This window comes from Diplotaxodon limnothrissa, linkage group LG22 (genome assembly GCF_057381915.1).
Source record: "Diplotaxodon limnothrissa isolate DT_005_m linkage group LG22, D_limnothrissa_male_GT1.1, whole genome shotgun sequence".
In the NCBI taxonomy this organism is placed as follows: Eukaryota; Metazoa; Chordata; class Actinopteri; order Cichliformes; family Cichlidae; genus Diplotaxodon; species Diplotaxodon limnothrissa.
Genome location: NC_140616.1, coordinates 27,575,485 through 27,589,713, shown reverse-complemented (window position 1 = coordinate 27,589,713; position 14,229 = coordinate 27,575,485). Strand labels below are relative to the sequence as shown.

At 39.0% G+C, this 14,229-nt stretch overlaps 1 protein-coding gene across 2 annotated transcripts in view; it reads right to left on the bottom strand.

The window, feature by feature from the left end:
* phactr4a (phosphatase and actin regulator 4a) overlaps window positions 1–14,229 on the bottom strand; it is a 37,404-nt gene that overhangs the window by 18,607 nt on the left and 4,568 nt on the right. The window contains exons 2-3 of one of the 2 annotated variants that reach the window (XM_085345979.1): window positions 13,902–14,016; window positions 9,671–9,712 (exon numbers count right to left, since the gene is read on the bottom strand). In XM_085345979.1, the coding sequence (XP_085202105.1) occupies window positions 9,671–9,683 (13 nt within the window). In that variant the 5' untranslated portion in view covers window positions 9,684–9,712; window positions 13,902–14,016. Of the gene's footprint in view, window positions 1–9,254; window positions 9,645–9,670; window positions 9,713–13,901; window positions 14,017–14,229 lie in introns of those variants that run through there. The other variant, XM_085345978.1, reaches the window with a different exon arrangement.

Sequence of the window (14,229 nt, the reverse complement as noted above, 5' to 3'; positions counted from 1 at the left end):
CTCTCCCATCTCTGACCACCCAACAATCTCACAGGAGACACTCTCTCCGGCAGCTCCAACCCAACTGCCTGTGTTGATTGATGGGGGATTGACAAACAGCATTCAATGAAAAATATCTGGGATTCCACCAGCTTTGTTGCAAAGCAGGTTGACCTAGTGACTAATTATGCTAAGGGGCATTAACCCTTTACAGCCGATCGGAGCGGGCACGCTCCATTTTGCGTAACTATTTTTAAATCCCGGTAGCTCTGCAACCACGTAAGCTAGCGCAATAATTTTTTTTGCATATGAAACCGGAGGAGTTGTACTTACATCTTATGCCATCAGCTTGTCCTAGGTCACAGTTTCCTTCCACATATAGCTTTGCAAAAACTGCATAAAAATCACTTGCAGCAACAAAAACATGATATTCCAGAAACACGCTTCGCCGATCCGATCAGCTGTTTGTAACACTTCCTACGTCCATCAGCGCGAACTATCACATGACCGCATGACCTGCCCGAAACCGGAAGTGACGTCATTTTGCGGAAATGTAGTTTTTTTTACGATCGGGGCCTTATGAGCCTATACTTGTGTTTTAAAAAGTTATGTTTGAGTTTATGACTTTCTGTGTCGTTTCTGGGATGCTTAGGACTCATATTGCACTGCTGGAAATAGTTTATTTTGATGCATATGCTGTTATTTTGCAAATTTGCACTATAATATTTATTTTCGTTTTTCCTGCAGTGTATAAAAATTGGTGTATTTCAAAAATAAAACTATGAAGACACTCAAAATAAATTTCCTGTGGTGGGAAACTAGTTTGTGCAACTTTTTTGTATTTACAGTTTTGAGGGATGAGCCTCTTAAATTTCTCTAACTAGAAATATATGTTAAAAAAACAAAAACGATTTAATTTTTTTGTAGTTTATTGCACTTTTTTGCAATTTATGTAATTACTATGCACCTAATGCAGACATATTATTAAAGTTTGGGCTATAATGGTTGTATTGATGTATAGCAACTTGAAATGCTCCCAAAAATGGCTCCACAGCATGTAAAAATATAATATAAGCTCTGGCGGACTTGGTTCTATGGTAGGTCTTAAAGGGTTAAAATGCAACACTGCCCCAAATATGATCAATAGGATTCATAATGGGAAGTAGGGAGGCCAGCCTATAACACCCTTAGTTATCAGTTCAGCTAAAGCCTTTTCACAAAAGAAAAAAAAAAAAAAAAAAAAGAGAAAGGCACAGAGGAGACCAGAACAGGCAGAGAAGTTGCAGCAGAGACCGCTTCTAAATTCTGATAAAACCGAGTCATTCTTGACCATGATATGTCCTTCAATGCACATATTACAGAACTATGTATGACTGCTTTCTTCCATTTGCACAATATCTCTAAAATTACAAAAACATCCCATCTCAGAGTGATGCTAAAAAACTAGTTTATTACTTCTAGGCTGGACTACTGTAATTTTTTTTTTTTTATTATTATTATCAGAATGTCCTAAAAAACCTTCAGTCAATCCAAAACCCGACACTACAGTGGTGGGTCTTATCACCAACAGTGATGAGACAGCTTACAGGGAGGAGGTCAGCGCCCTGACCCACTGGTGTCAAGACAACCATCTCACCCTCAACGTCGCAAAGACAAAGGAGTTGATAGTGGACTTCCGGAGGTGCAGAGAAGTACACACCCCCATCACCATCAACGGCGCTGCTGTGGAGAGAGTGAGCAGCTTCCGGTTCCTTGGTGTACATCTGGCTGAGGATCTTACGTGGTCAGTACACACAAACAAAACAGTGAAGAAGGCGCAGCAGCGCCTCTTCTTTCTCAGGAGACTGAAAAGATTCGGCATGAGCCCCCGCATCCTCAGGACCTTCTATCACTGTGCCATTGAGAGCATCCTCACTGGATGCATCACCACCTGGTATGGCAACTGCCTACAACTGCAAAGCTCTCCAGCGAGTAGTGCGGTGCTCTGAACGGATAATTGGAGGTGAGCTTCCCTCCCTCCAAGACATCTACAGGAAGCGGTGCCTGAGGAAAGCGGGGAGGATAATCAAGGACTCCAGTCACCCCAGCCATAAACTGTTCAGACTACTTCCATCAGGAAGGAGGTTCTGCAGCATCCGGTCCCGTACCAGCAGACTGAGAGACAGCTTTTTCCATCAGGCCATCAGACTGCTGAACACTTCATAGACACCTCAGCTTCACTACTGGAACTTTAACATTATGCACTCCATACTGTACAGTAATGCCACTGTTTTGCACATGTCTCAACTCTGTATATTTTATTTTATACATTTTATTTATTGTTCACTCTATTTAAATTGTAAAATATGTGTACACACACACACACACACACACACACACACGTAGAAAAATATTTAGTATACACATCCAGAAATGCATATACTATTATATATTGTACATATATTTATTAGTTTCAGATGTAGCCATTCTTGTATTTTGCTTGTTTACATTATTGTATTTTGCACAACTCTGTTGCTTGTGAAGCTCGCACACAAGAATTTCACTCACATGTGCTGTACCAATGTACCTGCACATTAGGGCTGCCACGATTAGTCGACTAGTCACGATTACGTCGACTATCAGAATCAGAATCAGAATGGGTTTATTGCCAGATGTTGAGGTTTACAACATTAGGAAATTGCTGCGGTGCTTCAGTGCAGACAATAAGAATTAAAGTGCTATGTAGAAAGAAAGATATGTGCATGAGATATACATGAGATATATACATGAGAATAAGAATTATGAGTGCTACGTAGAAAGATATATACATGAGTGCAGGTGGTGATCAGTGCCAAACATATATACATGAGAATAAGAATTATGAGTGCTACGTAGAAAGATATATACATGAGTGCAGGTGGTGATCAGTGCCAGACATGAAATGATGCAGTGACAAAATCGTCGACGACTGATTTAATAGTCGACGCGTCGTTTGAAGCTTTGTAAGATCACAAAAGACGCAGGAATACCGGTAAGCAGTAGGATTTAAGAGTGTAATAACGGCCTGACACAGAAGATGGCAGCACTGCATGTACAAGGATGCCAGCTGCCATTAACCCCGAAGAAGAAGAAGAAGCTGTGTCCCAGAATTCATAGCGCAGCCCAGCTCAGTTTCCAACAATGGCGGCAGCTAGTTAGTTTTAATATTACTCTTATTATTCTTTCTGGGGTCACAAAATAAACGTTTAACATATTTTCATGCGAGAATGTAGCTGTGTAAACCTCAAATATCTGCTCAGTTTATCAAGACACCACATATTTTCAAAAGCGCTCCGACGTTTTCGGAGACGTCTGTTACCCACTAGCTCGATAGTTAGCCGGGGCAAGGCTCACCCAAATCGTTTTCAAACCCACTGCCGTCTGTCGCTACTCAGGTTAAATATATATAAGTCACTTAGATAACTTAAAAATGTTATTGTTTGGCTTTTTTAATATTTTATTTGTTCCTGAGTAAATCGGTTTGGCTGAGATTAAAGTTATAGTTTTTACACAGCTGAATAAACAACTGGTTATCAGAAGTGTGAGATGCTCGAGAATATACTCCGGTGTCTCGTTATATTTTAGATAGCAAGGAGTTTATTAAACTTCACCGAAAGAATCTGCAAATTTCATTAAAATTTAATAAACTATCATCTTGTCTTTATTTTTAGTTAGCACATACCGTAAACACTTAAAGCTGTAAGCTAATGATAGTTATATAAGAGCAGATGCTGCTGGTGCAATAAGCTGTACGTTTTACGTCCAATGGATGCATGATCTGATTAGTCGACTAATCGCAAAAATAATCGGTGACTAGTCGACTATCAAAATAATCGTTTGTGGCAGCCCTACTGCACATGTGATGTGACAATAAAAGTGATTTGATTTGATTTGAGAATCTGAAGCAACAGTACTGACCAGGACTAGAAAGAGAGCACATTTTTCTTATATTGGCTTCTTTTCATTGGCTACCTGTTAAATCCAGATTTAAATTTAAAATCCTTCTCCTCACAAACAAGGCCTTGAATAATCAAGCCCCATCACATCTTAATGACCCCATCAGGTTGGCAAATTTGAATCTGCCGCTGCTTTTAAAATGTTCATCTCTGATGCACTGAGCCACAGATTCACATATTTACCACATAATTTTCCCATGTAGACCAGAAAAAAATGTAAATAAAAATCATTACTTAAAACAAAGTTATTCTGATGACCACAGTGAAAAATAACATTGTAGACATGAAATCATGCATACTGCTTAGAGTAATGTCAGGCTTAGACAACAGTGTCTCACTCTCCTCAGAGACTGTGGCATATATGCATGACTGTGGTATGTGTAACAATGAGTAACCACAACAACATGGGGATGCACCGTGTCTGTCATCCTGAAACTCTCATAGTTCCCAATAAAAGCTCAGGTTATTTTTCCATGCAAATCAAATTGCACTTCAATGCTAAAACTTCGTATGCTGTATATTCACATAGAATATATTATGTTATCATAACACTGACATTTACCATTTACAAAGTCAATGACTCCACTCTAAAGGAAAAATTGTGTCTACTCTGCCACAGTGATATTTTAGAAGAAAAAATTAACACATTATTTGAGAGCATTTTGTGTAACTTTTATAAATAACGCATTAATTAATTTGCATTAGTAATTATTGTGTCATTCTGTATCTTGTAGAGGGCCTCATTCTCACTAGGTGAATGCATGAGCGCACTCTTTGCGGAAGAGTCCTACCATCCTTTTTGGCTGCTTGTTTGACCATCAGAATAACGATGGTGTGTGTGCCATGGGCAGCTACAATTTGAGCCAATAGTTTGACACACTGAGTAAATTTTCCATATCTCATCTCTTGGCTTTGAGTCAAGAGGGAGCATATTTTGGTCTACTACAGTTCTTTTTACTCATAAAACGAAACCCAACTCAATGTTCCAAGTACTTCCCATGCTCAGTCCCATCTATCCTGCTTTTGACTATCAAAAAGCTCATCAGGCTGAGCACACGCGCGAAGGTTTTCTGGCAATTCATGGGACACAATTCGAATTTAAATTCAAAATAGACATTTATTTCGTGAAATAACAGTCCCAACCAACAGTGTGAAAGTAGGGCCATCACAGGTTTGACATTTCTGATACAAGTTAAAATCTGCATATTCACAGAGCAGCCTATTAATTCTCCATTATGTGATTAGACTACATAAGATAAAATCATGGATCAATGTTTGTTGACAGCAAATGGTGCATATATACAGCAATTACTCAAGTGGCTCATTTCCAGCATCAGTGACATTACCAGTTTTAGATTAATCATTGTAATACTGAGTAACTTCTACATTGATATATATACAACTATGCATGCAATTTGTCACCAATCGCAACATTAATTCAATGCTACATATTCCCACACTACACTGTGTCGTCCATCACAAGGCAGGAAAGCATTCCACCGTGTCCCCTTTTCAAGAAGCATTTTCCTCTCACACTTCGCGTCACAGAGCCAACTCAGATTTAGTTGTACAGTAATATTAACAAGCATTCTTTAAGTCACATCGGTGACACCGTGTGGCTCTGCATTTGTTGCATGTAAGGAAATCATAGTAAGACAGCAACCATTTCATTTGGCCGATACCAGTGCAGTTTTATTTATTCTTCATTGTGTCCATTATCCATTTTTTTTTTTTTTAATTTGTGACACTGCAGCTAAAGACATAGTGATGTCATCAGCTAGTTATCTTATTTGCACAAGTTATTCAACAGGACCAATATGGAACATCCAGCTGATAATCTGGATAATATTGATATTCTTTTTCCTTTTAGACTATTTTCTTTTTGACTTTCTTAAAAAATAGAATTCAGACTGTTGGTCAGACAAAACAAGACATTTGAAGTTAAAATGTCAGACAGCAGTCATTACAGTCACCACAGCTGAAATTATCGAAAATATAAGTGAATACATTTGTTTCTTTTGATATATTTCGATAAGTATGTTGTGACCAGGCTGTTGGATGCATGTGTGGAATCCTATCCTATGTGCTCTCTGCACTCATCACTTGCTCTCACAGCTATTCCTGACACTTGGAGTTCAATGGGAGGGGCAGGGTGGCAGTAGACTAGGAGATCACTGAAGTGGTCAGAAATATGGCATGGTGACCTTGTGTTACAGCAAACCAATTGGACAAGGCAGCTTCTCACTGAGTGAGCAAAGACCTAAAGGCAGTGACCTCTGAGAGCCACAGTCAAGAGGGAAAAAATGGCATGCTACTAATGCTCCCTGAGCGAGCAGTCAGAATCTGTCCAAGCTACCGATTTGCTTTAATAAACCAGCTATGAACAGAAAAGCTTTTCCCAGTCACCTGAAAGAGTTATAAAAGCCTTAAACCTATACTAACTAGCTGGTAATACCCTGTAGTCCTCTAGTCAAGCTATCCATATGAGTCATGCCAGTCATGACACACTAATAGCAACTCCACAGAACAGCACACCAGAGACAAAAATGGAGAGCAAATATGTAGCAAAGAAGATGTTCTCGTGTTACTTGTTTTGCAGAGGAACGAGTGTTACAAAATGTTTAAAGGGAAACTATCCAGCAGAATACCACATCACATCAGACCAGGACTGACACACTGCTTTGAGATATTGTTCAAAAGAAAGGAAACACTCCAGTGGTATACAGATGCTCGATTTAAAATAAAAAAAATTTAAAAAAATGATGAGCTGCATTGTTAGTAAGAATTGTGTGAGTCCAGATGCAGACTTTCCTACTAACAGCAAAAAACAGTTCTCAGTGTTTGATCTGCTGTTTGCTTAACCAAAGACACTGAGACTTATGGTTTCCTGTAGACTTGTGAATTATAGGAAGGCTCGAGGAGTCAAGTCGTTTGAGTTAAAACATGCAGCGAGCTGGAGTCAGCTGGTGCCTTGTACCCCCAAATCTCGGTTTTCAGATAAGGTTCCACTCGGAGATGAGTGCAGACAGAGAGAGTTTTGTGTGGCTTGCACATTTCACAATCGCCACATTCCATCTGCATGCATACTTCTACACCTGTCTGTGCCTGCTGCCTTTTAGTTTCTCTCTGCTTTGAAGACACCTGTTTCTGTATACTCCATCCAACATGATATCCTCTGGCTGCCAGATTTGTTCCTCAGTTAAAACTAGTCAAAGGTATGTTCATGACAGCTGTTAAGTGCTGAGCGTCTGGCCTTGGACTCACCCGTGTTGTGTTGGGCTTGTTGCTGGGCCACAGTTTCGCTGCTAGCACTGTGTCCCATACTATGGCTTCTGTCCCTCCTGGGCTGCCAGGCGCTGCCTCTCCTGAGGCCAGCGGCAGCAGAAGTAAGACTAAAGCCACCTCGCTCTCCTCCAAACAGACAGAGCTCCTGTAACTCAACACTGTCTTGACTGCTCACTTGCGTCGTTCAGTCTCTACAGTCTTTGCCCTCCCTTCAGCTTATGTTATTTCTCTCTCACACCCTCCCTCCCTCCTTCTCTCTCACCTTAAAACACAAACACACTCACTCAGTTCTTTGGTCCCTCCCTTCTTGGAGCACTGACTTCATAAATAAGGTACACCAATAAGATAATCCAGCAGTCTGGAGTGCCTTTCATTCCTTAGAACTGATTTTTTGAGGGCAAAGTTCGAAGCAGGAGATCTCTGAAGCTTGGCCGGATCAGACATCAAGGATAGAGGGATTTCAAACGCAATGGGACCACCCACTTCTACCAATTTACAGAGTGACAAAACATTACTGCCTTAAGGGCAAGGGGGCGGGATCTGCAGGGTGAGGTAACTTGAGAAGTGGAAGGTGAGCTGAGCCAAGGTGGAGCTCAGTGGCAGAGCAGAGGAAATGGCACAGTGCAGGTGTCCAGTAACTCCCTGTGGATTGTCTGTTAAAGCAATGATGTGAAACTCCGCTTCACACCAATAGCTCCCTAGTGCAAATGTTTTTGTTTCAAATTAATCAAAGCTGGTTACAGGGGAAAAAAACAGCCCAATGTAGAGTTCGCACTTGCTTCTTACTTAATATGCTACACCTCTTATTAAAATCCAGTAAATGCTGTCTAAGGACATTACTCTCACATCTGTCCTCATAAGTGCCAGATGGGGAAGCATGACTGAATTACACATTGTGTGAGAGTTAGTAGAGTTCCCTCTTTCAAGCCGACAGATAAACATTACAAAAAAAGCATGTTCATTTTTTCTACTGTGACTCAGAAACAGTTTAGTTGGCAGAAGTCGTTCGAAGTCTACTCAAAGAACAGAGGAGTCTACTGTAACAACATGTTCATGATTTTAAAAACCCAAACATAATGTTAAAGGATTGAGGATAGGGAGATAAGAAAAGTTAAAACAGCACTGGAATAATAGCATGCTACTTCCATTGTACTGTATATAGCAAGCTTAAACTTGAGGTTTTTCAAGAAATATTTAAAGTGAAGAGGAGCGAGAGAACAATCCGTATGTTTAAAGGACATAAAAACTCCAAAAGAAGCTGACTTCAAAATGTGGCCCACACGGTAGCGCCCTCTACAGTCAAAATGCAGCAACACAACTCTGACGCAGGAATGCGTGGAATGCACAAACACAAGTGGGCTTATTGGTACAAGGACAGTAGTTAGCACAACAATCCTTGAAATCCTAACAAAACAAACAGGATGATAACACCTTTGGCAATTACTGTAGAGTACTATCATGGTACTTAAATACTTCCCACTCTTTCAGAAGCACAGTGGCAGATGGAGACAAGCACTTTGGGTTTTCAAGCAGCTTGAAAATTGTGAAAATATTAACTCAATTACTCAAAAGAAAAACCCACACTGCTGTCACAATGACAACCCCAAAACACAAACATGTAGAATGATTCATCATGATGAAAGAGCTCTGCGATCGAAACATAAAAACATGTGAGCCTGTCAGTTTCTCAATAGCATCACTTTTAGAGCAGACCTGAGGAGGAAGTGCAGTTTATTTTTACTGCTTGGCCACAGTGCCAGGCAGGGATGAGTAGATCGAGCTTCCTTAATCTTCTCCACCATGGCCCAGTTATCTGGGCCATACATACAGCTATGCTCTGCCCTATTGTGGCACTTCAATGAATTAAAGTAATATGAGATTAATTCTTAGAATATGGCCACAAATGTTCTAAAACTTAAACACAAGATATACTGAAAGTACAGAAAACACATTCTTGTTTGAAGGAAGGTAAACAGCGTTTACCATCAACGTGATAGACAAAAAAAGTTTACTCACAACTATATTCAGACTGCACAGCCATCCCAGCTATGTTTTCACAGATGAATAACGATTCAGTCTAGAACAAAAGATCCTCAGGGCTAAATGAATGGGATGGTGATACTAAGACGTCTACAGGGTGAAACGATCAGTAGTGAAAATAGACACAAGGCCACACTGCAGTGAGTGAAACCAGCAGCTCGACTCACCTACGGGTGTGTCTTCTGGGTATGAGCCAATCAGATAGCTGTACTGATAAATGGAGCTATGCGTCACAAGGACAGTCCCTATATGGGCATCCTCATATTATCAGATGGCATTTCTGTTAAACTACAGAAGCTTCTCTTTGTGTTTGTTGTAAACCTTTTCCACACAAATTAATCTAGTCAAACAAATAAAATATTTAATCGTAACATAAAATTTGGTTTTCTTACCATGATTTTCCATCACTGTGCAAACTCAGCAGTCAGCAGCTCCTGAAACAAGTATTAAGCATTTAATATTCATTTTAAACAAGTATAACAGATTTATTTGTTATAAGATGTTCCAGTTACTTCTTTCACAAACATTAAAAATATGTTAGACTTTATAACTTTTATTTCTTGTTTAAAATGTTTTAAGAGATTCAGAAAAAAACTAAAATGAAACAATATCCTATTTGTTGAAATATCAATCCCCAAAACAAATAAAACCATTGTTTAGTGGGGGGGCAAACAGACAAAAAAAAAACAAAAAAACACCAAGGTGAGAGCAGTCAGTGAAACCGCCACGTTTGCTCGTATAGATTAGATCAGGGGTAGGCAACTCCAGGCCTCAAGTGCCGGTGTCCTGCAGGTTTTAGACATCACCCTGTGTCAACACACCTGAATCAAATCATTAGTTAATTCCCAGGCCTCTGGAGAACTTCAAGATATGTTGAGGAGGTAATTTAGCCATTTGAGTCGGCTGTGTTGTGATCAAGGACACATCTAAAACCTGCAGGACACCGGCACTCGAGGGCTGGAGTTGCCTACCCCTGGATTAGATGTTCTCTGCAGCTAATGGGGAGAACACTGAAGCTAAACAAAAGCTCTCCTTTTAGCCAAGACAACATAGGGCATTAATTAGCTCAAACACTGACTTCAGATCAATTCTAAAAGCCTAAAAGGCACAAAAAAAGTCACCATTAAGAGAGTATCAGGCAGTTGTAGTGTTGCAGAGAAAGGGAGTGCACACTCTCCCAGGAACTAAGGCACATATATAAAAAATTAAAATGCTCACTAAATAGTCTTTGACATAAAATGCTTTTCTTTCTCCGTTGCTGAGAAGTTATCTGGAATTCTTTACTTCACATAAGCACTTTGAGATAACCAAGCAAAAACTGTTACTGTGTGACAGAGTGAGACACTGAGTTCATAATCTCAAGTATAATTTAACCCTTTAAGACCTACCATAGAACCAAGTCCGCCAGAGCTTATATTATATTTTTACATGCTGTGGAGCCATTTTTGAGAGCATTTCAAGTTGCTATACATCAATACAACCATTATAGCCCAAATTTTAATGATATGTCTGCATTAAGTGCATAGTAATTACATAAATTGCAAAAAAGTGCAATAAACTACAAAAAAATTGAAAATCGTTTTTGTTTTTTTAACTTATATTTCTAGTTAGAGAAATTTAAGAGGCTTATCCCTCAAAACTGTAAATACAAAAAAGTTGCACAAACTAGTTTCCCACCACAGGAAATTTATTTTAAGTGTCTTCATAGTTTTATTTTTGAAATACACCAATTTTCATATACTGCAGGGAAAACGAAAATAAATATTATAATGCAAATTTGCAAAAAAGCAGCATGTGCATCAAAATAAACTATTTCCAGCAGTGCAATATGAGTCCTAAGCATCCCAGAAATGACACAGAAAGTCATAAAGTCAAACATAACTTTTAAAAACACCAGTATAGGCTCATAAGGCCCTAATCGTAAAAAACTACATTTCCGCGAAATGACGTCACTTCCGGTTTCGGGCCGCTCATGGCGGACATGCGACAGTTCACGCTGATGGACGTAGGAAGTGTTACAAACAGCTGATCGGATCGGCAAAGCGTGTTTCTGGAATATTATGTTTTTGTTGCTGCAAGCACTTTTTATGCAGTTTTTGCAAAGCTATATGTGGAAGGAAACTGTGACCTAGGACAAGCTGATGGCATAAGATGTAAGTACAACTCCTCCGGTTTCATATGCAAAAAAAATTATTGCGCTAGCTTACGTGGTTGCAGAGCTACCGGGATTTAAAAATAGTTACGCAAAATGGAGCGTGTCCGCTCTGACCGGCTCTAAAGGGTTAAGAAGGCATACTGGGGGCAGTTTTCAAAATGCAATGCAACTGATGCCATATAACTTCAAAGTTTTACATGTAAAACAAAGGGTGTAATAAAAACAATCACTAACATTTTCAATCATGAGGACCACCGGAGACAATCCAACCATAAAGCTGAAAGCATACAAGCATTTATAAATCGTTCTGTTTAAGAGGAAGCTGATGAAGTGCCAACTAAAAGTTACATAAGGTATAAGATTACTGCAATAACACTTGAGCTGTGAGTATAGTCTGAAAAACTAATGACATCATTGCAGACATCACTACAGCATACTGCCATAATAGGAGCAAATGTATACAGCCTGACCAATGTGAGATTTGTAAGACCGATCATAATACTGATACTTTGTGATTTAAAAATGGTATATTCTGATATCTCGTGCCATGTTTTTTGGTCATTTTTTTAAAAAAAACGTCATACAAAATACAAACAGGTGTCCCAACATTTGTTGTCATTTCTTTACATTCTACCAAAGTCTGTTCATTTGTGGTCCCAGCAAGCTATTTATTTTTCTACACTGTCCAACTGCAATTCCAAACAATAAAATGCACTTATGCTCCTTATTTATCCCTAAAGGCAGATATGAAATTCCTACAGAAATACAACAGCAGCTAAACACAGTAATCAACTCACAAAAAACTAAATAGCTTAATAAAAGTGGCAAGCTGAACTACTCCAACCTGAAAGACCCTAATGAAATACAACAACTACAATTCTGTAAAAGAAAGCAGCTGAATAAGTTCTAAAAAATAAATATATTTTAAATGTAAATAAAGTTTAAAAAGCTGAATATATTTTTAATGCTCTCTAAAGTATAATAGCTACAAAATAAATCAGAATAAAAATAGCTTGCTAAATGTAGCCGAAAGCTAAATGTGTAGTTAATCCGTATCAGTGTTTGTTCTGACAGCAAATTTTGATTTTGTTTTAGTGGCAGTCTTTTGACTAAAACGTCATTTTGTGTTAGTCCTATTTTAGGCATTGTAACCCTTTTAGATTGAGCCCCGTTTTAATTTGGCTAAAAATCATACCATTATCACAGTTGAGTAAAATATAAAGTGTTTGTCGTGTTTTTACCGGTAAAAGTTGTGCCACATGGCTTATAAAGTGTCTTATTTTCCTTGATATCAAATGTGAATGTGTCCACTCTTCTCTTCCTGTTTTCTTATGAAGACAGAGAGCATGGGAGCTTCTCCCCCCCTCCCATCCTGTTTTTGTCACAGACACGTCAAATTGCTGCACAAGGAGGTTAATTCTGATTGGCTCACTTCCAAACCTGGCCCGCCTCTCTACACAACTTAAATCCAATTGGAGCTTGTTTCACTAGAACATTTTCCTCTTGAATTTATTTAGTCATAGTCTTGCTTTCTTCAGAAAAGAAAGGGATGTTGACGAAAACTATGCCTATATACAGACCTATATACAGTTCACTTGTTAAGCTGGCCTGTCGGGTGAAGCATGTTATGCCAATATGCATTTTCACAAAAATCTTCCGGAGGTTTATTTAAACCCTGTATGAGTTACCACAAAAATGTATCTGTGCAAAAAATGTGAACAAGCTCTACTTAAATCTCATTAACACCAAACTATCAAACAGCCGACTAAATATTATAGGATCATTGTTCAGACTCACACTGAACATTAAGTCTTAAAAAAATATATATAAATATCTTGTTTTTTTGACATTTCTCGTTAATGTTCAAACATGGCTGACACATCATAATTCAAAATCAAAAAGTAATTAAACTGCTTTCAAGGGACTAATGGCAACATCGTCGTCCCCAGGCTAGCAAATCACTGTTCTTAATGTCATGTTGCTTTAAGACCAAGCAGCTGGGTGGATTGGTGACTGATCATAGTTAAGTTCCAGATGACAAGGTCAAACAAGCAGCTGACATTGACAAACTGACAGTGTGTGTTTTCTCTCCCAGGGAGCATCACAGGAGCTATTCACAGCATTGCTCCGCTTGCCAGTTGGTCAGAAACAGTGGGTGCGGCTACATGGTGACATCAACAGAGGTGGGTCCTAACAGCAGTATCATGCTGCACTTTGGAATGTCAAAAGTCTCCTGCGAACAAACTGGTATAACCCCGCCCGTGTGACTGAACAATGTGTACATTACAAAATAAAAGAGTGAGTGTAGGTAGGCGAGAATTAGACCTTTTCTTTACTTTTCTTTTGATGAAGCACAGGATGTTCTATGTGAATTCAGCTGCAGTCATGATGAAGAAAATGCACAATAAGCCAATAATTGTTATCTGTATGAGATTTGTATTTTAAAATGCCATTATGAGTCAACTTACTTTGACTGAAGGTCATTGATTATCAATAAAATGCTCCCCCAGAAACAGCGACCTTGAAGTTTTTCCTTTTCTGACTTCTGGTTCCAATGGGGAAAACCTCAGCAGCAAAATGATCCTGTCAAGTATACAAACATTCAGGAACATAAGGCAAGACACAAAAAGTGAACTTCCTTGTAGATGAGCTGCTTTGAAAACCTGCTGAGTAAGCAGTTTATGAGATACAGTTTTAGTTTGTGCCATTTCCTTGGACTGTAGCAGAGATCCCCCCCCAAACACCACTGATGAAAAAAGGAAAACAAGTTGCTCATTTACGATAAAACACTCATTA